At 46.1% G+C, this 25,797-nt stretch overlaps 2 protein-coding genes across 2 annotated transcripts in view; both read right to left on the bottom strand.

Annotated features, from left to right (window-relative positions):
• FOXJ2 (forkhead box J2) overlaps window positions 1–25,797 on the bottom strand; it is a 584,760-nt gene that overhangs the window by 78,420 nt on the left and 480,543 nt on the right. The window lies entirely within an intron of this gene.
• On the bottom strand, window positions 12,856–21,851 carry LOC115457694 (single-stranded DNA cytosine deaminase-like). Its single transcript, XM_030187251.1, has 4 exons — window positions 21,835–21,851; window positions 16,785–17,203; window positions 15,101–15,216; window positions 12,856–13,203 (listed from the first exon to the last, which is right to left on the bottom strand). Exons 1-4 carry the CDS (start codon window positions 21,849–21,851, stop codon window positions 13,150–13,152), a joined length of 606 nt encoding a protein of 201 aa, XP_030043111.1. The 3' UTR covers window positions 12,856–13,149.

The following is a 25,797-nucleotide window of genomic DNA, read 5'->3' as shown; positions in this document are numbered from 1 at the left end:
GCTTCCTAAAAGAAAAGTCCATAAGATGGACTTGGGGAAAATCCACAGCTTATTTCTAGGATAAGCAGCATAAAATGTTTTGGGCTCTTGCCAGGTATTTGTGACGTGGATTGGTCACTGTTGGAAACAGGATACTGGGCTTGATGGACCTTTGGTCTTTCCCAGTATGGCAACTCTTATGTTCTTTTAAGCCTGGTGCCACTCACTTTTTAAGTCAAAATGTAGGACTTTAGTACAATTTTGTACATAAATTTAGCTGCTCAATTCCACAATATTTCCAAAGAGGTAATTTAGGAACCTCGGTCTCGAGTACTATCTAAACCCTTTGGAAACTGTGTTCTTGTCCTATTGAGCAACTGAATGAACACATTCTCATGTGGTACAAGCATTTTGGGTTTGGGGGAGGGGGGACCTAGGTCTGAGCAAATAATGCTTATGGCTGTGCTCTGAATCCTGTGATTTATAATTAACAATATTTTGCCATATTCTGGTCTGGAACTGAAATGTTTTGAATTGCAAGTGGTTTTCTCCTGTGTTTGGTCTATGTTTTGCTGATAGGTTAATTCCTAACCATTACTTTTCAACATATCCCCTCTGGATACTGCAGCGTGACAGTGTCTGCAGCAGTGTAAAATGTGTTCTTAAATTTTAGAGCAGCAGGCTGTTCAGGATAAAGCACATCTTCTTGGTGTAGTTCTCAATCCTGTTTCATGCAACATAGTTTTGTGAAAACCACCTCATGCGTTCACTGTATGACTAAGAGCAGGTTCCTTCATCTCTCTGTATTTTTAATCTGCCCCTCTGAGAGCTTGAACTGAAGCCTCTTCCATTCTCCTCAGAGAAGGCTGCGGGGGAAGTGAATATTAAAAGCACATATGCAAAATATTCACCCCTCCCCCAACCCTCAGGACTTCTGCTCCATTAATTTTGCACCAAACAGAAAGTTCTATAACCTTTACCATCCAGCCATGGTGCGGGCGTTTCACACACACATCACCACAAGGTGAATGCAAGGGAAGACCTAGTTTTTAATATGACTTGCTTGGTGTCCCATCTGCTCTGAAAGTAAGCAACTGAAAAGCCTTGTATTAAAATATTGTACACATACACACAGAGGTCAGCTGTCTCTAGAGGAATGAAGGTCACATTTCTTCTGGGCCTCTTGCCTTGTAATGGTTTGTACCCAGCTGCTGTGGGTACAGGAGGCTAGAGCCTGAAAGGGGATTAGAGAAGGGTGTAGGAGAAAAGCTGTAGGTCTCGCCTTGTCTGCTGTGGGGGTATTCCAGCCCCGGGTTGTTATAGTTGTGTGGCTGAAAGGCATCGGCTGAGTGTTGGAAAGAGGTAGCCAGATGTTGCTGGTAACTTGTCTGTGGCGCATAGGGGCTCTGCTGGTTATAGCTTGAAGACTGGGCTACCATCAGGGCCTGGGGATTTCCAGTGGCTGCAGCAGGGACTGAGTATCCTGTGGACAAAGTTGAGAATGTGTCTCCATGTTCCACAGCCTAAAAGATTAAAACAGAATGCAGAGAGACCGTTACAAACGGCGATCCTGGAAGATGACATCACAGTTATCCTGACAGCAAATGGGAGAGAGGTTTCTCTGTTCTACTGAAATGATTTGAGTTTGGTGGAGCCTAGAAAAAAAGGGATGGAATGGTTGTTCTAAGAAGAGAAACAGGTTTGGGGTTCTTTAATCTGAAGCGAGAACGGGGTCTGTAAAATACTGAAGTGCTTTGTACAGTTGTTTCTTTCAAGCTGTGCTACGATGAAAGATTCACTCTATCAAAGCAATAGGGAAAAGTGTTTTTAGCAAGACACAAATTAGCAAATTGGTTGCTGGAAAGGGAACTGGGACTTGATATACTGCCTTTCTGAGGTTTTACATGTGGGAAGGGAAAGGGAACTGGGACTTGATATACCGCCTTTCTGAGGTTTTACATGTGGGAAGGGAAAGGGAACTGGGACTTGATATACCGCCTTTCTGAGGTTTTTGCAACTACATTCAAAGCGGTTTACATATGTTCAGGTACTTATTTTGTACCAGGGGCAATGGAGGGTTAAGTGACTTGCCCAGAGTCACAAGGAGCTGCAGTGGGAATTGAACTCAGTTCCCCAGGATCAAAGTCCACTAACCACTAGGCTACTTCTTCTAGACAATTTTTTTAAAGGTTTGGATAAGTTTCTGGAGGACAGATCTAGTCTCATTTATTAGCCAGACAGACAAGTGTCTCTCACTTATTATAATATGAGTAATAATGAAAAACTTTTTCCTATTGGGATCGTCAAGGTCTTGGGACCCGGAGGATCAGGGCTAAGGAGATTCTTGTTCTGACCCAAACATGGCACTGTCTTGTTGATGCTGGTGGGACATGGGGGTCAGGGACCAGCCAACATCACTTGTCTCATTGCTACTGATAATTAGGGGCTTGATGTGCTAAGAGGGGGAACAATAGTTCATATACAGTGTCTGGCCCATATTTGAGGATTTTACCCTTGAGCTGCTTCTTGAAACTTGCGATAATCTTCCAACGTCTCACCTCCAGAACTTGTACATCTGTTTAATTAAGAGATGGTTCCCCTGTGATTCTTTTTTTTTTTTTTGTTACATTTGTACCCCGCACTTTTCCCACTCATGGCAGGCTCAATGGAGGGTTAAGTGACTTGCTCAGAGTCACAAGGAGGTGCCTGTGCCGGGAATCGAACTCAGTTCCCCAGGACCAAAGTCCACCACCCTAACCACTAGGCCACTCCTCCACTCTCAAGGCCTGTGTGTTGTGCAGGAGTTGCTGTGCCGGCCCACTCTCGGGCTTTTTCATGGGCCTCCCTAAGGGTGGCTGGTTCTAGACTTGTGTCTGCCCTCAGCCTGGGACAGGGCCAGTGGCATAGCCAGGGGGGGTGCCAGGGGAGCAGCCGCTCCCCCAAACGGAGTTCTGCCAGCTCTGGCGGAAGTCCGCTCTCACGCCACTCTCGCTCCCCCCGCTCATTCAACCTGTCTCTACTTCTGGACAGGGCAGGTCAAGGAGCAGATTCCAGCACTGTCTGATGCTAACTCACACCCCCCTCTTTGCTTACCTGAGCCAGCCAGTAGCTTTTCCCCAGCCAGATGTTGCCCTTCTGACATCTCTTCTGCTTCATCCTCTGATTCTGAAACCAGGTTTTTACCTGCCAAATACAGAAAAGACACTAATAAAGGTGATGGGAATGAATGTCAGGGCTCAGTCCTTTCCTTTCCCTTCACGTCTTCCATGTGTAAAGTTTACTGCAAGGACACCTAGTGACTGAAGAGTAGTATTGCAAGTATATACAGTCCCAGGAGACAGCAGCAGGGCTGGATTTATATATGAGATACTGAGGCCTGTCAGGAGCGCTCCCTGATGAGAGCCAGCCATCGTACCTGTTTGTAGGATAACGCCTGTTCCTGGGACAGTTCCTGGATCTGGGCCGGCGTTAGATAGCGCTGCCGCTGGAAGCGTTGGTGCAAACAGAGTAGCTGCTCTTGACTGAAGACAGTTCGGGTCTTCCCCGGCTTTCCCTTCCTCTCTGTCTGCACTTTTACCTGCCCCGGAGGGGACCCAGCATGGGGGGTGGTGGATGAATCGGGGCCCTGCGAGGGAGAGGACACCTCTTGCAATGCCAAGGAGCTTGAGGGCCAGCCTGCAAGGCAAGGAAGAGAGTAATACAGGGTCGATTAAAGAGAATGCCAGAGAAGAGACCCACAGTGGACAAACAGAAAAACATTTTTATTATTGTTTTTTTACTTTCTCTTCTCCTGATGTTGTTCGTTATTCTTTCTAAATGTCTGATTATTTGGTGTTCCTGTCTTATGCTAGACATTAATCTGTAAACTGCTTTGACCTACTTGTCAGAAAAAAGATATAGTAAATCTCAAAATAAACATAACCATTTCCTCCTGCACTGTGCAAAATGCAAAGAGAGCTGCACATTTCCCACAGAGCAGAGAGAGAAAATTAAAGAATGAGCAGGAAAAACTGTCTCTAATCCTGGAGAAGCAAAATCTGCAGGGCCGCCGAGAGGGGAGGACAGGGGGGACAAAATTCCCCGGGCCCGGGCCTCCGGGGGGGGGAGGGGGGCCTGGTGCCACCGCCGCCGCAGTCCGGCCCGCCCGCCCTCTGTCGCTCCCTGGCATTGAACTTAAGTGCCTCACCTTCGAAAGTGCAGCAAGCAGCGGCAGACCACTCCTTCCTTCCGTGTCCCGCCCTCGCCTAATGTAACTTCTGCAAGGGCGGGACACGGAAGGAAGGAGTGGTCTGCCGCTGCTTGCTGCGCTTTCGAAGGTGAGGCGCTTAAGGTCAGTGCAGAGGGCCCAGGGGCGGAGAGAGGGCCCGGGGCGGTCTTGTCCCGGGCCTGGCCCAGTCTCTCGGCGGCCCTGAAAATCTGTGGGGGCCCTAAACCCAGGTTAGAAGCAGAAATGCATTTCCTCCTGGACTGTGCAAAATGCAAAGACAGAAGAGATGCACATTTCCCAAAGAGCAGAGAGAGAAAATTAAAGACTTCTCACAAAAGGATGAGCAGGAAAAGTCCCAGGTTAGAAGCAGAATCTGAGCAGAGATAATCTGGACCAGCATCAGAACCTGGGGACTTTCTCTCTGGGTTTGCTCTTCTGCCCTCTGTATTTCTGTCACTTTCAGACCCAGATTCTGAAGGCTCTTCCAAAATCTTCCCTTCCCCACCCCACACACAACATTATTATGAAGTCAAATTAGTTCATAAATGACTAATGTATATTATTGTATAAACTGACTTTAATAATCTGTATTACAACAGTAAAATCATAAACAGCAAAGAGCAGATCCTGAGAGTCACTGCCCAAATATCTGCAGAGTCAGTCAAGTTTTGGATGACGATAATTGATTTCTCTCTTCACATAAAAGAAAGGTCAATGTATGTCTTTCTCAAGCGGGGAAGGACAGGAAGGAAAAAAAGATGTATAAAAATGAAAATATTTTAATGCCAATGTATTTTTTTGTGTGTATCTGATTATTTTGGAAATCATCTTGGGTTGAACTTTAGTTTTAAAAAAGTGTTACATAAACGCAAAAAGACAACCTTATATACTTCTCCAGTTTCAGTCTTTACCAAGGTGAACCCTGTTCTGACAGGACCCCTGCTTTATGGGTAAACTAGCCATTAAGCCCGTTAAAACGGGCGAGTATTGGTATGGGGGTTTTCCAGGGCCCCCTCCCCCCACCTCACCGCTGCAAGGCCCCTGCCCTCCCAGTTCCAAGGCCCCATTCCCTCCCAGCTCCAAAGGCCCCCCTCCGTTCCTTCCCCCCATCCCAGCTCCAAGGCCCCCTGCCTGCCCTCCCAGTTCCAAGGCCCCATTCCCTCCCAGCTCCAAAGGCCCCCCTCCGTTCCTTCCCCCCATCCCAGCTCCAAGGCCCCCTGCCTGCCCTCCCAGTTCCAAGGCCCCATGCCGTCCCAGCTCCAAAGGCCCCCCTCCGTTCCTTCCCCCCATCCCAGCTCCAAGGCCCCCTGCCTGCCCTCCCAGCTCCAAGGGCCCCCTCCTTCCCTGCCAGCTGCAAGGCCCTCTGTCCCTCCCTCCCAGCTCCAAGGCCCCCCTCCTTCTGATAACTCCCATGTCCAACATTTCTCCTGCCCTCCCCTCCCCCCCCTGTCGCCTCTGCCCCCCTCCACCCAGCCCGGACCCTCTCTTCGCTATTGAACTTACAATACTGAAAACGCAGCAGGGCAGATCAGCTGAGCTGCCATCAGCCTTCCTTCTATGCCTGTGTCCCGCCTTCGTGTGATGTAACGTCAGCGAGGGCGGGACACAGGTAGGGAAGGAAGGCCGACGGGAGCTCAGCTGATCTGCCCTGCTGCGTTTTCAGCGATGTAAGTTCAATAGCGAAGAGAGGGCCTGGGCCGAGTGGGGGGAGAGGTAGCGGCGACCTTGGGGGGGGGGGAGCGGTTCCCTCCCTCCCCTTCACGCAGTTTCCCTCTCTGTTCCGCCCTCGTCATCACATATTGACGCGGGGGCGGGACAGAGAGGGAAGTCTCTACTGCGCATTTGTGGGTGAGTACGGTCACTCGCGTTTTATATGTTTGATGGACACCCCAAGATACATAAATCAATAGCTTAGAAGGGAGAAACAGAGAGGATGTTTGAGGGAGAGGAAGGGATTCTCTTATATAAGCACACAATTATGGAATGCACAGCCTAACAAACTTCCGGAAATCGTTAAAAACCAACCTGTTCACAAAGGCATACCAGAATGAGCCAACCTGAACCCTGCAACACTATCGAAACTCTTACCAGGACAAAACTTAACTCTCTCTCCTTGAATACTTAATATGTCATCTATGAACATTAACACTAGACCACTCTGTATTTCTCTTACGGGAATTGGCGATCACCATCACGGTACTATGTAAGACACATTGAGCCTGCAAATAGGTGGGAAAATGTGGGATACAAATGCAACAAATACATCAAATAAAAATTGTAAATGTCTTTGGTGTGGATGGGCAAACTGGATAGGCTGTATGATATTTATTTACCCTCATTTTTTATGCTTCTCTGGATAAATCGTAATGTGCTGCACAGCCCCCAAACACCCCTCCCTTTATCAATGAGACTCCCTCCCTATAACACAGAAACGTCTTCACTACAACCCAGACACCCAGTTTCTCCTTCACTGTACATAAGTAATGCCACACTGGGAAAAGACCAAGGGTCCATCGAGCCCAGCATCCTGTCCACGACAGCGGCCAATCCAGGCCAAGGGCACCTGGCGAGCTTCCCAAACGTACAAGCATTCTATACATGTTATTCCTGGAATTGTGGATATTTCCCAAGTCCATTTAGTAGTGGTTTATGGACTTGTCCTTTAGGAAACCGTGCAACCCCTTTTTAAACTCTGCCAAGCTAACCGCCTTCACCACGTTCTCCGGCAACGAATTCCAGAGTTTAATTACGCGTTGGGTGAAGAAAACTTTTCTCAGATTTGTTTAAAATTTACTACACTGTAGTTTCATCGCATTCTCCCTAGTGAGTCCTAGTATTTTTGGAGAGCGTGAACAAATGCTTCACATCCACCTGTTGCACTCCACTCATTAATTTATACACCTCTATCATGTCTCCCCTCAGCCCGTCAGCCGTCTCTTCTCCAAGCTGAAAAGCCCTAGCCTCCTTAGTCTTTCTTCATAGGGAAGTCATCCCTACATAAGCACCGCTGCGCTGGGAAAAGACCAAAGGTCCATCAAGCCCAGCACTCTGTCTCTGACAGTGGCCAATCCAGGCCCCAAGAACCTGGCAAAAAACCCAAAATTTAATAACGATCAATGGACTTTTCCTTCAGGAATCTGTCCAGACCCCCTTTAAACTCAGCAAGGCCAGCTGCCGTCATTACCTTCTCTAGCAATGAGTTCAAGAGCCTAACTATGTGCTGAGTAAAGAAAAACTGTCTCCGATTTGTTTTAAACCTACCACATTCTAGTTTCATCTTGCGTCTCCTGGTTCTATTATTGTTAGAAAGTGTAAACAAATGCTTCACATCAGTCCGCTGTACCCCACTCATTATTTTGTACACCTCTATCATATCACCTCACCCCTCAGTAACCCAGAAGTACTCCCATAACAGAATGGAAATGCTTCCCTATAACCCAGAGACTAATCCAACATTGGTCAGAGAGACTCCCTCCCTAGAAAACGCAGTCCTTCATAGGACCCAGAGATGCCTTCATTACAATCCAGAGGGTCTGTCTCACCTTAACTCCTCATTATAAGAGACACATTCCACCTTGTTTGTATTTATAAACTGCTTAGTTTTTAAGCGGGATACAAGTTTGGAAAATAAATAACCCACAGAGACTCCCTCATAACCCAGAGGGACTCTCACACTATAACCCTCATTAAATATACATAGACCCTCCTTCCCCCTCCCTCTAATAACATAAAGAGACTCCTAGCTGAAAAATGGAGGTGTGGGTGGGATGGGAGGGGGCTGGTTCCTTCTCTTACCTGAACTTTGCTCTCCCTGCTGTGCTGAGGCAGGTCCAGCCTCCCCAGTGCTGCCCTGAGCTTGGGGGCTCCAGTAATAATCCACACCTGGATCTCCAGGGCAGGTCTGGTACACTGGCATGACCAGGGCTGTGCTGGAGCTCAGGTGGGTCCAAGGCCAAAGTGGGCAGCAGGAGGCGGCTTTATAGACTAGCTGGGCTGGCTCCAGACTGGGACTGGCCCATTAGCAGTTGGGACCACCTGAGCTAAACTGTTAAGAAATGGGAGGAGGGGAAGGAGAGGCAGGAGGGCTATGGGACTGAAGAGGAGGAAAGAGAGGGGTAAGGGGAATAATGAAAGAAAAACAGAAAAGCCCCTCTACATCCATTAGAAAGAAATATCAAACATGAGGCTGAAGAGGGCTTTTACTAATGTCCCACTCTATATAACTATGTTTCTCTGTGATACATTGTACCATACTTTGCACTGTCTCTGTGATACTTTGTAGCATACTTTGTATTGTTTTTGTGATACTTTGTACCATACTGTGTAAGCCGCACTGAACCTGCTATCGAGCAGGAAAGAGCGGGGTATAAATGCCACAAATTAATTAATTAATTATTTCATTTGTATCCCACCTATTTGCAGGCTCAATGTGGCTTACAGAGTTTTGTTAACACTGTCATTGCAAAGTGACATATACATTTAATGTTGTGTAGAGGTTAAATTAGGGTAGACGAAAGAGAGGAGTGATTTAGGTAGCTATAGTAGATGAGTTATCTTAATTGAGTGGATTGTCGTGTAGAGGTTAAATTAGGGTAGACGAAAGAGAGGAGTGATTTAGGTAGCTATAGTAGATGAGTTATCTTAATTGAGTGGATTGTCGTGTAGAGGTTAAATTAGGGTAGACGAAAGAGAGGAGTGATTTAGGTAGCTATAGTAGATGAGTTATCTTAATTGAGTGGATTGTCGTGTGGATTATTGTGGCTATTAGTTCTCATTGTATGCCTTGCTGAAGAGATATGTCTTAAGAGAGTTGCAAAAGATAGTTGTTTCGCTGATTGTTCTCAGGTCCGTAGGCAGTGCATTCCGCACTTGCGTGCCCAGGTAGGAGAATGTGGTCGCATGCATCTGCTTGTACTTTAGTCCTTTACAACTGGGGAAGTGCAGGTCAAGAAATTTGCGGGATGATCTTGTGGCGTTTCTTGGAGGCAGGTCCACGAGGTTTAGCATATAGATTGGGGCTTCTGTGTGAATGATTTTGTGTATAATCGTGCAGATCTTGAACGTAATGCGTTCTTTTAAGTGGGAGCCAGTGACGTTTCTCTCTCAAGGGTTTTGCACTTTCATATTTAGGTTTTCCAAATATGAGTCTGGCGGCAGTATTCTGGGCAGTTTGGAGTTTTTTGATAGTCTGTTCTTTGCAGCCCGTGTATAGTGCGTTGCAGTAGTCCAGATGACTTATCACCATTGATTATATTGCATTTGTATCCCACATTTTCCCACCTATTTGCAGGCTCAATGTGGCTTACAGAGTTTTGTTATGGCATATTCATTATAGGTAAGTCAGGGTTAAGTAACTGAAAAGATAAGGAAGGTTTTAGGAAGGTTAGTATAGAAGGTGGACTGTCAAAGCTGGTGGATTCGTAGGTATTTTGTGGATTATGGGTTCTCTTTGTATGCCTTGTTGAAGAGATGTGTCTTCAGAGATTTACGAAATTTTGTTATTTCGGCAGTAGTTTTCAAGGCAGTTGGTAATGCATTCCACAGCTTCGTGCTCATGTAGGAGAAGGTGGTGGAGTGTATCAGCTTGTACTTTAGTCCTTTACAGCTGGGGAAGTGTAGGTTCAGAAATTTGCAGCATGATCTTTTGGCATTTCTGGGAGGAGGTCCACGAGGTTTATTGATAAATAAATGACAGCTCTTATAATAGGCACCAGGACAGTGCACAGAAGGAATTTCAGGTCCACTTAGATTTTACATCCAAGTTCCTCAGTGCTGTAGTCAATTGATGCTGGATCATTTAATCTTATATTCACTGTTCTGCTGTCCATGCAAAATCCGCCCTTTCCTCTCTGAGCACACCACCCGAACTCTCATCCACTCTCTCGTTACCTCTCGCCTTGACTACTGCAACCTACTCCTCACTGGTCTCCCACTTAGCCACCTATCCCCCCTTCAATCCGTTCAGAACTCTGCTGCACGTCTTATCTTCCGCCTGGACCGATACACTCATACCACCCCCCTCCTCAAGTCACTTCATTGGCTTCCGATCAGGTACCGCATTCAATTCAAACTTCTGCTACTAACCTACAAATGTACTCGATCTGCAGCCCCTCCTTACCTCTCAACCCTCATCTCCCCTTACGTTCCTACCCGTAACCCCCGCTCTCAAGACAAATCCCTCCTTTCAGTACCCTTCTCCACCACCGCCAACTCCAGGTTCCGCCCTTTCTGCCTCGCCTCACCCCACGCGTGGAACAAACTCCCCGAGCCCATATGCCAGGCCCCCTCCCTGCCCATCTTCAAATCTCTGCTTAAAGCCCACCTCTGCAAGGTCGCCTTCGACACCTAACCTCTACACCTCTACCCAAGAAATCTAGACTGCCCCAACTTGACATTTTGTTCTTTAGATTGTAAGCTCCTTTGAGCAGGGACCGTCCTTCTTTGTTTATTTTGTACAGCGCTGCGTAACCCTAGTAGCGCTCTAGAAATGTTAAGTAGTGGTAGTAGTATTCCTACTTTATGTATCAGTGTAATACCTGCATAGAGCTTTCATAGAGGTTCTAGCTTCAGTTATCTGTGCTGTTTTCCTGCTTGACCTGTATCAGTAATGACGCCTGCATGTAGTCCTGATAAAGATCTGCTCTTCCGTTATCCGTGCTGTTTTTGCTTTACCTGTATCATAGTAACATAGTAGATGACAGCAGATAAAGACCTGTACGGTCCATCCAGTCGGCCCAACAAGATTAACTACTTTATACCTGACCTTGATTTGTCCTTGCCATTTAAACCTTGGAGCTGGGACCCCATTCGACCCCACTTACCCCCCTCTAGCCCTTGTTCCCCCCCCCCCCTCTAATAACTCTCTGACACTAGAGTTGGGTAACCATAGGCCGCAGCTTGCGTTATTAACCATGTATTACATAACTTTCATTAATATGAATAAACAGGAATAAACAATGTGTTCCCCCCCCTACCCCGAGCTACATATGTCCAGGCTTAACAACAACAGTTAGCCCCCCCCCCTCCACCGCTCACCATATTAGCAAAGCGGCAATTTTGTCGGCATCTCCCAGGGCCCCGCCCTACCAGCAAGGGCCCTGATCCGTGCGGACCTCCATACATCTTCCGGGTCGCCCGACCCGCCTGTCACGCCCTGGCTCAGCCCCCATGAGCCATAGCTCCTGTAGCTCGGGATTTGATTGGTTCTTTTTGCTGCTGTGACAAAAACTCCCAGGCCATCTGCTGGAATAAAGAAAAACTGCCTCTCCTACCTCTTCCTCCCAACCCCACACCCCATGCTAGGGCGGGAGGGTGGGCAAACTGCCTCCGAGCAACGGGACAACACCCGTATCCTCGGAGGAGCTCTTTTTAATCTCCCCCCACGCTGCCATCCGCCAATAGCGGCCCCCTGCGAGGCCCGCCAAGTGAGCAGTTTTTAAACAGGCCGCTCACATCGCGTCCCTCCTCGCACGCGTCACCCCCATGGCCTCTGACCCCTTCCCATTGCTCGTGCCCAAGCAGAGCTGACTCGAACGGGCCCAGCCCTCGTTTAACGGGGCCCGTCAAGACCAGCTCTTGGGCCTTTTATTCAGGTCACATACTGTAGAAGTCTGACCAGCACTAGCTTTACTTCCCAGTTACCGGTGTTGCCACCCAATCTCTGCTAAACTTCTGTGGCCCCATTCCATCTGAACAGGATTCCTTTGTGTTTATCCTATGTATTTTTGAATTCCGTTACTGTTTTCATCTCTACCACCTCCCGCGGGAGAGCATTTCAAGTATCCACTACCCTCTCCACGAAAAAATACTTTTCCACATTTTTTATGAGAAGATATAATTTCAGTTATCTGTGCTGTATTCTTGCTTTACATGTAGCAGTGTAGTACTTCCTGGGTGGTGGTGGAGGGGGAAAATCACTTCATAGATAAAATTCTAGTAATATAGACAATGGTTACATTTCAGGATTCCCTGATTTTCTTTCTTTCTGATCCTTGATTCTTATTCTGTTATTGTTTAATTTTTTTTTTAATGCTTGTAAACTATTTTGAATTATTATGATTCAGTAGGATAGTTTATAAATAGAAATAAAAGTGATATGAGAAAGTGCTGGGAGTTACACCTGAGGCTGGGAACTGAAAATCTGTGACCAGGTGTGAATCACTTCTCTCTGTCACAGTAAAGGTATAGATGCTGGGGTGGGTGGGGGTGGGGGGTTGTGCTGAGTTTTGAGCACCCTCCTCCCTCCTCCTCTGGGGACCTGCAGCCCAGGGGGGCAGGGAAAGGTGCTAGGACTACTGTCTCCTCTCTCACAAGCATTTGATGAGAGAGAAGAGACTTTGAGGTACTCCAAACTTTAATAATGTGTGAAGTGTCCCAAAAGGAATCTGGTTGAGTAAATAGAAAGCAAATATTTATCCCTTCAAACAGTGCTAACAAATCTTCATCAGAGCTCCCTGCATCCAGGTAAAAGCACATGAAAACAGCACAAATCAGGAAAACCATATTTAGAAGATTCTTCTGATTTTAGTAACTGTCTTGTTTACCTAACATTTTAGATCACCCAAGTCTGAGCAAAGTCTAAGAAGGCAGGATCAAATATAAAGATTTATTTCTGTACAAAGATTACAAGCATTTTACAAAACTCTGTATTTAATGCTTTGAAGCGCCTGCTGTTCCACCCTCTACCAGCAAGAGGTGCTGCTTCATGTTTTATTTATTTACAAAATTTGCTTTACCACACTTCCAACTTTAGTTATTCAAAGCACTTTACAAAATTAAAAAAAAAAAGTTATTTATTTGTTCATTTAGAAAAATATCAAAGTGAGAAGAAGCAGGAAAGACATCAATTGGCAAAGCTTTTCAGTAGCCCCCAGAGACTTGTTTTGCAGTGTTACTGTTCCCATAGCTGCTCACAGTCAAAGGCTCTGATTCTCAGGATTCGCAGATCTGCTTGAAGTTTCAGATCACAATCCAATAACATTAAAAGCATCTCTCAGATCATCGACTTCATAAAGGGGCTGAAAAGAAAGAGAGAGAAATTCAGTAGTAATGGAGAGACCTGCGAGATGGCACGAAAGGATCCATGTGACATTCTGTCTGTCTCTTCTTGACTGTCCTCCCTGCAAGACAAGAGCCAGCAGATACAGAAGCATCTGGGGGGGGGGGGGAGGATAAAGACAGGGAGTGAGCATAGCGATGGAAAACAAAGTGAGGAGAAAAAGAAAGATTGGAAAATGATATAAAGTGAAGAGAAACCGCCCCCCCCCCAAGATTGAAAAACAGAACCAGCTGGTCTGAGAATTCTGCACAGAAACCATACACCAGCTGTCATACAGGCAGAACCCAGACAGATCCTTATCAGATACAGAACAACAAAGCACAAATTAGAAACAGAAATATGCAAACAAAAACTGGACCAGAGAGACCAGGGTTTGAATTAGAGATCTGCACGGGAATGGGGTTTGCGGGAATCTCCGAGGCTACGGGATTCCCATGGGGATGGAAGCAGTTCCTGCAGGGTTCCCGTGGGGGTGGAAGCAGTTCCTGCAGGGTTCCTGTGGGGGTGGAAGCAAATTCTTTGAGTGCTGCCTCTTCCTCCTGCTTGCTTTAACAGAGCAGATTCAGAAAGTCTTCCTTTAATCCTCTCTGATCCTGGGCAATAAGGGCTCCTGTGCTAACCCGCCTGTAACCTTACCGCCGTGGAAGCCATTTCTGGGGGTTTTCTTTTGCCCCCAGAAATGTTGCACGCTCGGGGTGGGCCTACCACTGGCGACCATGTTGGGCCACGGTAGTCCTGGAAGAGCAAGTGGTAAGCCCGCGTTGGGCTTACCGCCGCTCTGTAAAAGGGTCCCTAAATTTGCTGATGACACAGTTATTCAAAGCTGTTAAATCACAAGAAGAGCTTATGAGACTGGGAGACCTGAGGGCATCCAAATGGCAGATGACGTTTAATGTGAGCAAGTGCAAAGTGATGCATGTGGGAAAGAGGAACCCGAATTATAGCTACGTCATGCAAGGTTCCAAATTAGGAGTCACCGACCAGGAAAAGGATCTCGGTGTCATCGTTGACAATACTTTGAAAACTGTTTGCTCAATGTGCTGCGGCAGCAGAGAAAGCAAATACAGGTATTATTAGGAAAGGAATGGAAAATAAAAACAAGGATGTTATAATGCCTTTGTATTGCTCCATGGTGCGACCACACCTCGAATATTGTGTGCAATTTTGGTAACCACATCTCAAAAAAGATATAGTGGAATTAGAAAAGGTGCAGAGAAAGGTGAAGAAAAAGATAGCAGAGCATAACATTTATTCTTCCATTCCGCATATACCTGGAAAAACTGGTTCAACGAGGTTCACAATTCCAAGAAATCTGGAAGCACTCAGAGAATTACATCGTATAATAATACAACACAGTATCTGTCCTAACAAACTTCATACGGTGTTACCAACTTGAAGGGTAACATAATTCTGTATCAGAAGTGACTTTAAAAGCTTTCTAACAATTTTATAATCTGTAATGGACTATAGTTCAACTGGGAGAATTTTGAACTACAGTCCGTTACAGATTATAAAATTGTTAGAAAGCTTTTAAAGTCACTTCTGATACAGAATTATGTTACCCTTCAAGTTGGTAACACCGTATGAAGTTTATTAGGACAGATACTGTGTTGTATTATTATACGATGTAATTCTCTGGGTGCTTCCAGATTCCCTATGAGGAAAGGCTAAAGCAGCTGGGGCTTTTCAGTTTGGAGAAGAGACGGCTGAGGGGAAATATGATAGAAGTGTATAAAATAATGAGTGGAGTGGAATGGCTGGGTGTGAATTGCTTGTTTACTCTTTCCAATATAAATGTTTTGGCCAGGAGAAACTTCTGGACCTGAAAGAAGTATGAGGCACTGGATGCGTCTTACCAGGAGGATGCGACGGAGCCTGCGGCTGAGCCGGACAGAGTTCTCGTGAAGACCGTCCCATGCTTTGAAATTCTTCCGCTTTGTTTCTACAAAGGTGTTCCAGCAGTAAAAATAGTCTGTAGAAAGCAGATAAGATATTTAGTTAATTACTAGGTCATTATTAACCAGGGAACGAGAGGACATGAAATGAGATTGAAGGGGGGCAGACTCAGAAAAGATGTCAGGAAGTATTTTTTCACGGAGAGGGTGGTGGATGCTTGGAATGCCCTCCCGCGGGAGGTGGTGGAGATGAAAACGGTAACGGAATTCAAACATGCATGGGATATGCATAAAGGAATCCTGTGCAGCAGGAATGGATCCTCAGAAGCTTAGCTGAAATTGGGTGGCGGAGCAGGTGGGGGGAGGGGGGGTTGGTGGTTGGGAGGCGAGGATAGGGGAGGGCAGACTTTTATATAGTCTGTGCCGGAGCCGGTGGTGGAGGGCGGGACAGGTGGTTGGGAGGCGGGAAAAACTGCTGGGCGGACTTGTGCGGTCTGTGCCCTGGGAGGGACAGGTGCAGGTCAGGGTAGGGTATACACATGAGTTTGTCTTGGGCAGACTGGATGGACCGTGCAGGTCTTTTTCTGCCGTCATCTACTATGTTTGTGCAGCACTGCGTATGCCTTGTAGCGCTATAGAAATGCTAAATAGTAGTAGTAGTATGTTACTATGTTACTATGAATCAACGGAGTCAAGTCAGGTCCTTTTCAATCCCAGAAAAGTTTGGCCTCTAGCTGCCATTCCTCAGAGTGGCCACAGGAGGGCAGCATAGCACCATGTTCCTTGAGTCCCTCCTGGTTTTATCCTTAGTACACTATGAATTCAAAGGTCCACTAGATTAAAGCCTCCAGTTCAGGGGTGCAGCAGAGCTACAGGAAAGACCTGACTCTGCTGACCAGAGCTTTCAGATTACCAGTTCCAGGAGGGAGATTTCTAAAATGTCCAAACTATTCCCTGCAGCAAAGTGGAGAAGCAGGGACAACAAATAACAGAGTAACCTCCTTCCTGGAATGGATAACTTGGCAGCTCCGCTGTTCATCTGGAGACATTTGGTCATATGTTCCCACTCCAGCCCTGCAACAGAAGTAGGTGACATCTCCAGGGGCAGTGAGTTCAGTATAAGGTCACCAGAGAAAGCTGAGTGAGGTCTCTCTTTACCCTCTTCCTCAGGTATGTGTGAGCTTCTTAGAGCAGAATGGCATGGGAGAGTAAAACTCAGTTTGGCTAAGCTTAAGCAGAAGGAATAAAAACCATTTAAGAGCCCTGGAGTATTCCAAAGCCCCCCCCCCCCCCCTCAATCTGCATTCGATATGGCTGTCGAATCCCCCTCACAATCCTTATAAGCAGATGCCTGGTCTTCACAACGTTTCAACCTAGTGGAGAGAAGACCTTACAGATAGGGAGGGGGAGGGGGGACTTTGGCATATTTACTAGAAACTTCCCAGCTCAATGGCAGAATTGAAGCTGGATGTAATGGGTGAAAACCGTCAGAACATCACAAAAGCTCCTTTGAGGCATTGACTGAAAGTTGGAAGGTGCAGCAGAGGTGATGCACTTTTTCGTGCTGTTCTCTGCTCTTTCCTGTCTAGAGGCCCGAGACGAGGTTTCTCCCAGACACGCCCCTGGGGTCATCCTGCAAGCTTACCTTTAAAGGTCATGACCCCCAGCTGGGCCCCGGCCTGGTGCAGGCGGCGTAGCCCTTCAGGCTCAGCGTTGCGCTCCTCGCAGAAGTACAGGCGGGCAGTGAAGATGCGCAGGCTCAGGTTAGGGTTTGCCTGCAGGAAGTCAGCTGTGTGGCGGGCGCAGTCATAGCAGGGGCTCCAGGAGGTGAACCACGTCAAGCGGTAACTCCGGCAGGGGTCCAGCGCCCAGCCCCCAATGAGGCGTAGGAAAAGCAGTTCTACGTGACAACCGGAGCGATTCCGCAGGTGGCCAAAATCCAGCGAGCTAGAGGTGGCGCTGTCCCGGCGCTTCACAATGTAACAGAGGTAGGTCTCGTGGCGGCCTTTGGCCCATCTCAGATTCTTGTAGTTGTAGAGGAACTTCTTTTTCTTTAGCAGAAGACTGGGGAAGGGGTTGGAAAAGGAGGTTAAGAGATGCACTCGAGCACAGCATGGTCAGCCCTCACCTCTGCAACACCAGTTCGCAGCAGATATGTTGCCAAGTTACCTAGTTTCAAGACTAAGACTTTAGGCCAGGCCTGGATTTCTAACAGCACCATCCTGATACATTATGGATCATGGGACTTGATATACCGCCTTTCTGAGGTTTTTGCAACTACATTCAAAGCGGTTTACATATATTCAGGTACTTATTTTGTACCAGGGGCAATGGAGGGTTAAGTGACTTGCCCAGAGTCACAAGGAGCTGCAGGGGGAATCCAACTCAGTTCCCCAGGATCAAAGTCCACTGCACTAGGCTACTCCTCCACTCATTCAACCAATAAGAACCAACCTCATCAGTGATGTCACAATGGCTTAAAGTCCATTGCACTAACCACTAGGCTACTCCTCCACTGGAGCTGATACTGTGATGTCATAATGCCTCATTCCACCAATGCCTGAGCCAACCTCATCAGTGATGTCACAATGGCTTGATTGCCAGATACTTGGCTCACTTCTGATATTGTGATGTCATAAGGGAAAGGGAAATGGGACTTGATATACCACCTTTCGGAGGTTTTTGCAACAAGGTTTACATATATTCAGGTACTTATTTTGTACCAGGGGCAACTGAGGGTTAAGTGACTTGCCCAGAGTCACAAGGAGCTGCAGTGGGAATCGAACCCAGTTCCCCAGGATCAAAGGCACAGTCAGAGGCTACAAACCCCTCAACGCTATAGGAATAAATTCAAAACCAAGACTAGTCAGCAACTCTCTCTCCTGGAACTGGGAAATGTGGAGGCTCTGTCCCAGTGCCCTTGATATTGATTCAATAACAGGCAAAAAAAACTCCACTGTGGTATTCAAGAAATCAGTTTGCAGACTGTGGGGTCTGTGCTTCCAGGCTGACAGAAGGCTTTTCGACCAGAGGGGGCGCTTCAAGCCTCTTTCACATGGGACTGAGGGGAAGGTGAGGAGAGAGCTGCAAGTCAAATCTTCCTTCTCTCCTCTGTCTGTCCCCACCTCTCCTTCAGAAGCTTTATTTCTCATAAATGGCACACTGGAGATTTACAGAGAATTTTTCCACTTTCAGTTCTTTTCTGACCTACAGGAACTCAACATGAAATGTTGCAAACCCAGAGGCATCATCACAGGAGGGAGGACTTTTTGGTCAGCTGTGGTTGGAACTTGCTGTCCCTGTTTTTGCACATTGATATCAAGATTGAGATGTTGGAAATCCAGGACTGGCCCACAATCTCCCTCCTGGAACCAGGTAACCTGACAGTTCTGCCTGCCTTCTACTTGGAGAAAGGAGAGCTGAGAATAAGACCAGAAGGGGAAGCAGCAGAGGTTGGGGGCTGGGTGGGTAGATTGCCTGAGAGCTGCAGCTGCCGTCAGAGCTTCTGTTCTGAGTGATGTGGCAGTACTTGCAGGTGTAATTTTCAAATGTTTCCCATCAGTGAAAGGGTTAAAAATAACCCAGAGAGAGAGCAAGTGCCAGTCAGTAACAGAGATAGCACATGACATAGAGAGACATGTGTAAGTACATTGTATGAGCACATACAGAGAGCTAGTTACTGATAGACACATACACACATCCAGACACGAGTGTCACTAAGATATGTGTACAGAGAAATAAACTCACAGCGCTAGACACATGTATGACACTCTGAGACATGCATGCACACATACATGTACCCTGCATCTACTCTGAGGACGGCGTGTCCTGTGTGCTCTCTTGTGGGAGCTGAGCATTGCTGAGACTGAAGGAGACTTGTGACACAGTGGCTGAAGATGGGGTCTCCTGCTGGAGTCACTTGTACCCCACTCGCAGGTACATATGTGTTGTGTATATTCATGACTTTCTGTGTGTGTGCATCCTCGTGTCTTTTCGTGTGTGTGGATGTCTGTCTTTGTATGTATGCGTGCATCACTTTCTCTGTTTTGTGTGTCTTCCCTTCTCTCTTATGTCCGTGTGGATGTCTTTGCCTCTTTTTTTCTTTAAAGTGTGAAAGTTTTACTGTGTGGAAATGCTCTGTACTTTTTCTTACATCTTCATGCTGTCTAGGGGTCATCTGTGCTTATCCCACGCTCTTGACTCCATTATTTCCCATGGATGAGCACTCCAGGCATCCACTGCCCTCTCTGTGGAAAACTATTTCCTCATCTTAATTTTAGGTCCTCTCGTTTTGTTTCTTAGCCTATTTCTGGAAAGGGTTGTTTTGTTTCTTCTTATCTTTCAAGAATTTAAATGTCTGTATCGTATCTCCCTTGTCCCTCCTTCTCCTCAAGGAGGTACGTAGTCAAGTCTTCGACTCTTTTCTCATACATATTCCGGCACGAATCCTGTAGTGTTTGTCTGTCTATATATATGTGTGTGTGTGTGTGTGTGTATGCATGCATGACTTTCTATGCTTTTGTGTGTCTTCACCTATCTCTACATCTTTCTGTTAATCCATTTATTTATATCATGGTCTGTCCACACCTAAACCTTGCCAATCAGTGGCAGAGCAGGGTCCCAGCCGTCACTTATCACTTTCAGATGAAGGCAAACTACGAGGTGAGCAACAACCGGATTGAGCTGTAGAAACAACTCGTCAAATATTAGTCAGACAACTAATGCTAGATCAATATATCCCCCCCCCCCCACACACACACAGACAGTAATCTATAGACAAACACTGACCCAAATAGATACACTCCGGGAGATATGCAGACAGACACACAGAACATAATAGACGGAATTTAATAATATGGATAGACATACTCTAGACACCGTACAACATGAATGGATGCAGTGTATACTACAGATACTGTGTAATATTTCTTTTATTATGTAAAATGTAATACATTGCCTTTCACATGAAAATTATATATCAAGACGGTTTATAATATAAGTTAAAATCAACCTGAAAAAGACAACATGACAAAAACAAACTAGACTGACACCACAAGACCCAAGAGGGAAGGGATATAGAATACCACAGAATGGATATTAGAGATATACAGACAGAGGCATATGATATACTAAAGATACTGTGAAATATAACTGAATATGGAAGATACGCAGAGGCATATAATATACTACAGATATTGTGTAATATGAATGAATACAGAATGGATATGGGAGATAGACAGAGGGATATGATATACTAAAGATACTGTAGTGTGAATGAATATGAGAGATAGACAGAGGCATGCTATACTATAGATACTGTGTAATATAAATGAATCTGGGCTACATAGACAGGCATATGATATGCTATAAGCACTGCATAATATGAAGAGATAGGGGTATATATAGAGATAGATAGATATAGAAAGATATAGATATTTATATGAATAGACACCAGTAGTGAAACACAGCTGTTGCACCCACAGAAACTGAGAAAAGCTGATGGGGAGCTAATATCGGGTACCTAGAAACCCCATGTATACACCTCCTTATTCTCCCCCCCCCCCCACCCCCCAACCTTACCTGTCCATGATACGAGTCCCCAGAGCTCTCTGACTCAGAACTGAACTCTCTGTGGCTTCCACACCAGACTTTCAGCTATGATACCTGCGTGCAGTCCTGCCCCGGAGATCATGGGAGGAGTTCCTGGGTGGGGTGGGGGGGGGGGGGGCATCACCAATAACCGTCCAGGAGATATTTATATTCTTTTCTTTTTGGTATTTGCAGGTCAGTGATTCTCTCTCCTCATTGGCTGCAGATTTTCAAATTGGTTCCTTTTTTTTTGTGCTGAATTTCTACCAAGGTGTGTTCCCAATACCTAAACAGGAAGATATTCTCTAGAGAACTGGGTCCATTACTCTTTAGCACTGTCAGGGATTTCAGGGAAAAAAAAAACCCTAACAATATTCTCAGACTCCAGCGTGGGAGGAAGAGGTTTGACATTAGGAAGACTTTTTACTGTAGGGGAGGTTGAGTTTTTTCCATGGAGCATCTTCATCATTCAATATTTTGAAGGGCAGATGAAATATATACTGTAAGGGGAATTTAGGGTTGTGTCTGGTTATACTATTCAATGTTTGGACACTCCTAACAGCCCCTTTTCGCCAAAACATGTCAGGCTTTGGATTGAAAGTGTTTAAATAGGATGAATTTTATTGAGCATTTTTCTGTATTGACCCACCCAATTGATGTCCTTATGATTTTTAAATGTTGTTAAAAATTATAAGGATTTTTGTTTGACTGACAATTCCTTTGTGCTTTTTGGTTTTGCATATTGGGTACACCCCCTCTTATTTTACCTTTGACTCTAGATGATCTTCTGAGGTCCCTTCCAACCCCAGCTTTCTGTCTCAAGGTGACCTCCCGGGGTCCCATCCTGTCCCGGTGATATGCAAACCCTCCCACCCTCATTTTCTCTGACTCTAGTTGACCTCCTGAGAGCCTTCCAGCTCAAACCTTTTCTGACTCTAGGTGACCCCCTGAGGTTCCTTCCAGCCTCATCTTTCTCAGACTCTCAAGACCTGAACCACCATGTTTTGAACTATATGGACAAAGAATGGGTGAAAACCCTGAATGAAGCAAACCCTAGAAGACCATAGAAACACACACAGAAAATGATGGCAAAGACCACATCTGGCTTATCCAGTCTGCACATCCCGCCCATGTACTATCGCTTCTCCTGCTTGTCCCATGCTTTCTTGAATGCAGATAGACTTCATCTCTCCCAGGAGGCCATTCCATGAATTCATCACCTTTTCCCATCATTGCTTGATTCTAGGTGATACCTAAAGGTTCTCCCAACCTCCTCTTAGGAAAGTAAAAAAAAAAGGGAAGCTTAAAAGAAGCATAAAAGGGGAGAACTTGGGGTAGGAATGAGGTGCATGTGTGGGGTATCAGTATTGGAATAGGAGGGGGAGCTGTGGGGTAGGAATGAGGTGCATGTGTGGGGTATCAGTATTGGAATAGGAGGGGGAGCGGTGAGGTAGGAATGAGGTGCATGTGTGAGGTATCAGTATTGGAATAGGAGGGGGGAGCTGTGGGTAGGAATGAGGTGCATGTGTGGGGTATCGGTATTGGAATAGGAGGGGGAGCGGTGGGTAGGAATGAGGTGCACTGCTAATTTGTGTGTTGAGGTTCAGGATCTCTTGCACCATGACATAGGATCGATTCACTTTTCTTACATTTTGTAAAAATGAAAACAGTTGAAATGTTGGTAAAAGTTGAAATAGCGTAGAGGAGAGAGAGGAAATGTCAGTGCAGGTTGCACAAACAGGAAGTGTGTGGGGGGTCATTTCTTTTTAAGTCTATTTATTTTTTTCTGCGCTGCATCAACTTTTAAATCTCCCGCTGCTGGTTCTGGGTGGCTGAGTCACACCACCTGCTTCCGGTAACAAAATCTAACTTCACTAATAAACTTTCTCTAGCTTCTAACCAGAAAACCCTCAAACATCACAAACACACTTACATGCCAAGTACACACACAGACTGTGCAGCTCCCTGTCATGCATGTACACACAGACAGCTATTCCCTGTACAGCAGCCTTTCAGACGCTCACATGTATACACATACTTAACATACTTAAATATACACTTCCTACACATCTGTACAGTGCTGAGTAGTAAACCTCTGTCTGAGTTTGAATTGATTGTTTCTTTCCTATTTTATGATGGGAGTTCTGCTTTTATAATATTTTATTGTACACCACTTTGGTTTATCAAAAAAAGTGGTACATTAAATTAAAAAAAACGATGAATTATACACTTTATACACCACCCCTTCATAACCTCACACATATACAAATGCAAACAGGCACAAATACTCTTGAACACAAATGACAGCAGAGAAAGACCAGCATAGGCCACTGAATCTGCCCGGGAAACTCGTTGGGGTTGTACCTGCTGTTCACGTGACTTTCCCTGTGCCTGTGGTGTTGGGCTTGTGCCTGTGGTGTTGGGCTTGTACCTGCCGTGCAGTGCAGGTGACTTTCCCTGTGCCTGTGGTGTTGGGCTTGTGCCTGTGGTGTTGGGGTTGAACCTGCCGTGCAGTGCAGGTGACTTTCCCTGTGCCTGTGGTGTTGGGGTTGTACCTGCCGTGCAGTGCAGGTGACTTTCCCTGTGCCTGTGGTGTTGGGCTTGTGCCTGTGGTGTTGGGGTTGAACCTGCCGTGCAGTGCAGGTGACTTTCCCTGTGCCTGTGGTGTTGGGCTTGTGCCTGTGGTGTTGGGGTTGTACCTGCCGTGCAGTGCAGGTGACTTTCCCTGTGCCTGTGGTGTTAGTGCAGTGCAGGTTTCTTTCTCTATGGTGGAGGTGGTGGCAATGGCTTAGCCACGGGTGGGCCTGGGTGGGCCGGGGCCCACCCACTTAAGGTTCAGGCCCACCCAACAGTAGCACATGTTTGGTGGTAGTTGGTAGGGATCCCAAGCTCTGCCAGCTGAAGACTTCTCCCTGATGGTAACGAAAACGCTACTGTCCAAGATACCTGCACTTGTGCATGCTCAGTTTTCAGCCCATGCTACCAAGGTGGAGAGAAGCATTTTCCCACCAGCTGAGATATTTTTGTTGGCATGGGGGGGGGGGGGGGGGGAGAACACTTTGTGCCCACCCACTTCTTGCCTAGGCCCATCCAAAATCTGCTGTCTGGCTACGCCCTTGGGTGGTGGAGTCGAGAACTGTTCCAGAATTTAAAAAAGGCATGGGATAAGCATGTGGGATGGCTTAGGAACAGGAAGAATTAGGGGTTACAGAGGATGGGTCATGTGGCCTTTATCTGCCGTCATGTTCTATGTTTCTATGGTGTCTTAGCAATGGAAAAGTCATTATTTAGCTGAAGTGCTCTGTGCTTGGCATACTTTTTCTTTCCCTTTTAGAGATCCAGCACCGTTCTTTATTCCATTGCCTCTTTCAGGAGGGTGTTCCAGACATCCATCACTGTTTCTGCAAGAGAAAGTATTTCGACTCTGTTTTCCTACAGCTTTATATAATGTCCTCTAGATGTAAACCTTCCTGTTCTTTTGGAAAAGGTTTGCTAACTCAGTGACTCCTCTCAAGTACCAACATTTATCGTATCCCTCCTCTCCTCTACGGCATACACGTCTCTTCTCATATGTGTTCTGATGGAGAAGTCTTACCACGTTGGCCTTTTTAAGTCCGTAGCAAGATTACAGCCTCCGAAACGGAACAGAATACTGGAAGCGAAGCCTCTCCAAAGGACTTGGACCGGGGCATTATCACCTCATCCCTCTCTATGCAGCTTAGCTTCCTTGTTGCTTTGGCTGCTGCTTTGTCACATCTCTTCTGCTATCTCCAGATCCTCAGATACTATCATCTCAAGCTCTGTGCTCATCAGCTTCTCCCTGCTAACACACACAGCTGCTTTGGGTATTTGCATTCTGTACTTCTTTGCATTAAGGTTTTGCTGCCTAGTGTTTGAACAGTCCTCTACTTTTGTAGATTACTTTATTTATTTATTTATTGCATTTCTATTATCCCACATTTTCCCACCTATTTGCAAGCTCAATGTGGCTTACAAAGATCTGTTATGGCATCACCATTACAGGGTCAATAATATAATTGTGTTACAAAGAAATTAGAGAGAGCAAGAGGATCTGGCCAAGGAGTTGTAGAGTAAGACAGCTTAGGAAGTTTAGACTGCTGAAGTGGAGAGCAGTGTTTTCTGCACCATCATGGGGAGGTCTTCAGCTGGCGGAGCTTGGGATCCCCACTAGCTAGCACTAAATGGGTGGGCCTGAGCCCTAAGTGGATGGGCCCCTGACCACCCAGGCCCACTTATGGCTACGCCACTCTTCTCAACCCAGTCCTCAGGACACACTAGGCCAATCTGTTTTTCATGATATCCACAATGAATAGGAACAAGATCAATTAGCATACACTACCTCCGTTGTGTGCAGATTTATCAAACCTTGACTGGCTATGTGGGTCCCAAGAACCCCTGTTCAGACATATCAGTCATATAGATGCTGAACGGCATTGGCCCCAGGACTGATCTTTGAGGCACTCCACTACTCACCTTTCTTCCAAATGAATGCCACTTACTGGTACACTGTCGTCTGTCAGTCGAACACTTGTTTTGTTTTTAAATCCAGTTGACTACTTTGGGACCCATCCCTACGCTGGTCAGGTTTTATAAGGCTCCCATGGGGAACCATATTGAAGGCTTTGCTGGAATCCAAGTATAGCTCATCCAGAACAGACCTTTTATCTAGTTTTCTGGTCACCCAATTAAGGAAATCAATCAGATTCTTTTGGCATGATCTCCGTCTGGTAAAAAACCCATGTTGCTTGGCATCTTGCAACCTACTGAACTGGGCCTGATATTCAAATGACTTATGCTTCTAACTTTGAGAGTTACGTTGCTAAATTGGCCTCTTGAAAGTTTACTGGGTTCAAAATTTCCCTGAACTCTTAAACGTAGGAGCATAAAAAATGGGTAACGGGGTGGATTTAGGGCGGGAAAAACAAATTATGAGCTTAGCACTGATTTTCAGCATTAGATTCATAAATTTAAAACAAACGACAGGCCTAAATTAGGATAAAAATTTCAGCTCAAAAAGTTATGCTCTTAAATCTGGCTGAAAATAAAGC

The sequence above is a fragment of the Microcaecilia unicolor genome, chromosome 14 (genome assembly GCF_901765095.1).
Source record: "Microcaecilia unicolor chromosome 14, aMicUni1.1, whole genome shotgun sequence".
Lineage (NCBI taxonomy): Eukaryota > Metazoa > Chordata > Amphibia > Gymnophiona > Siphonopidae > Microcaecilia > Microcaecilia unicolor.
This window is presented reverse-complemented; position numbering and strand designations above follow the sequence as displayed.

Bases quoted from the DNA above. Each gene is read 5' to 3' on its own strand.
- LOC115457694 (XM_030187251.1), bottom strand. The intron at 15,217-16,784 runs GTAAGCTTGCAG...TGCTTTCTACAG, and splicing joins GGGGGTCATGACCTTTAAAG to ACTATTTTTACTGCTGGAAC. The intron at 13,204-15,100 runs GTAAGACGCATC...CTTTCTTTTCAG, and splicing joins GGCTCCGTCGCATCCTCCTG to CCCCTTTATGAAGTCGATGA.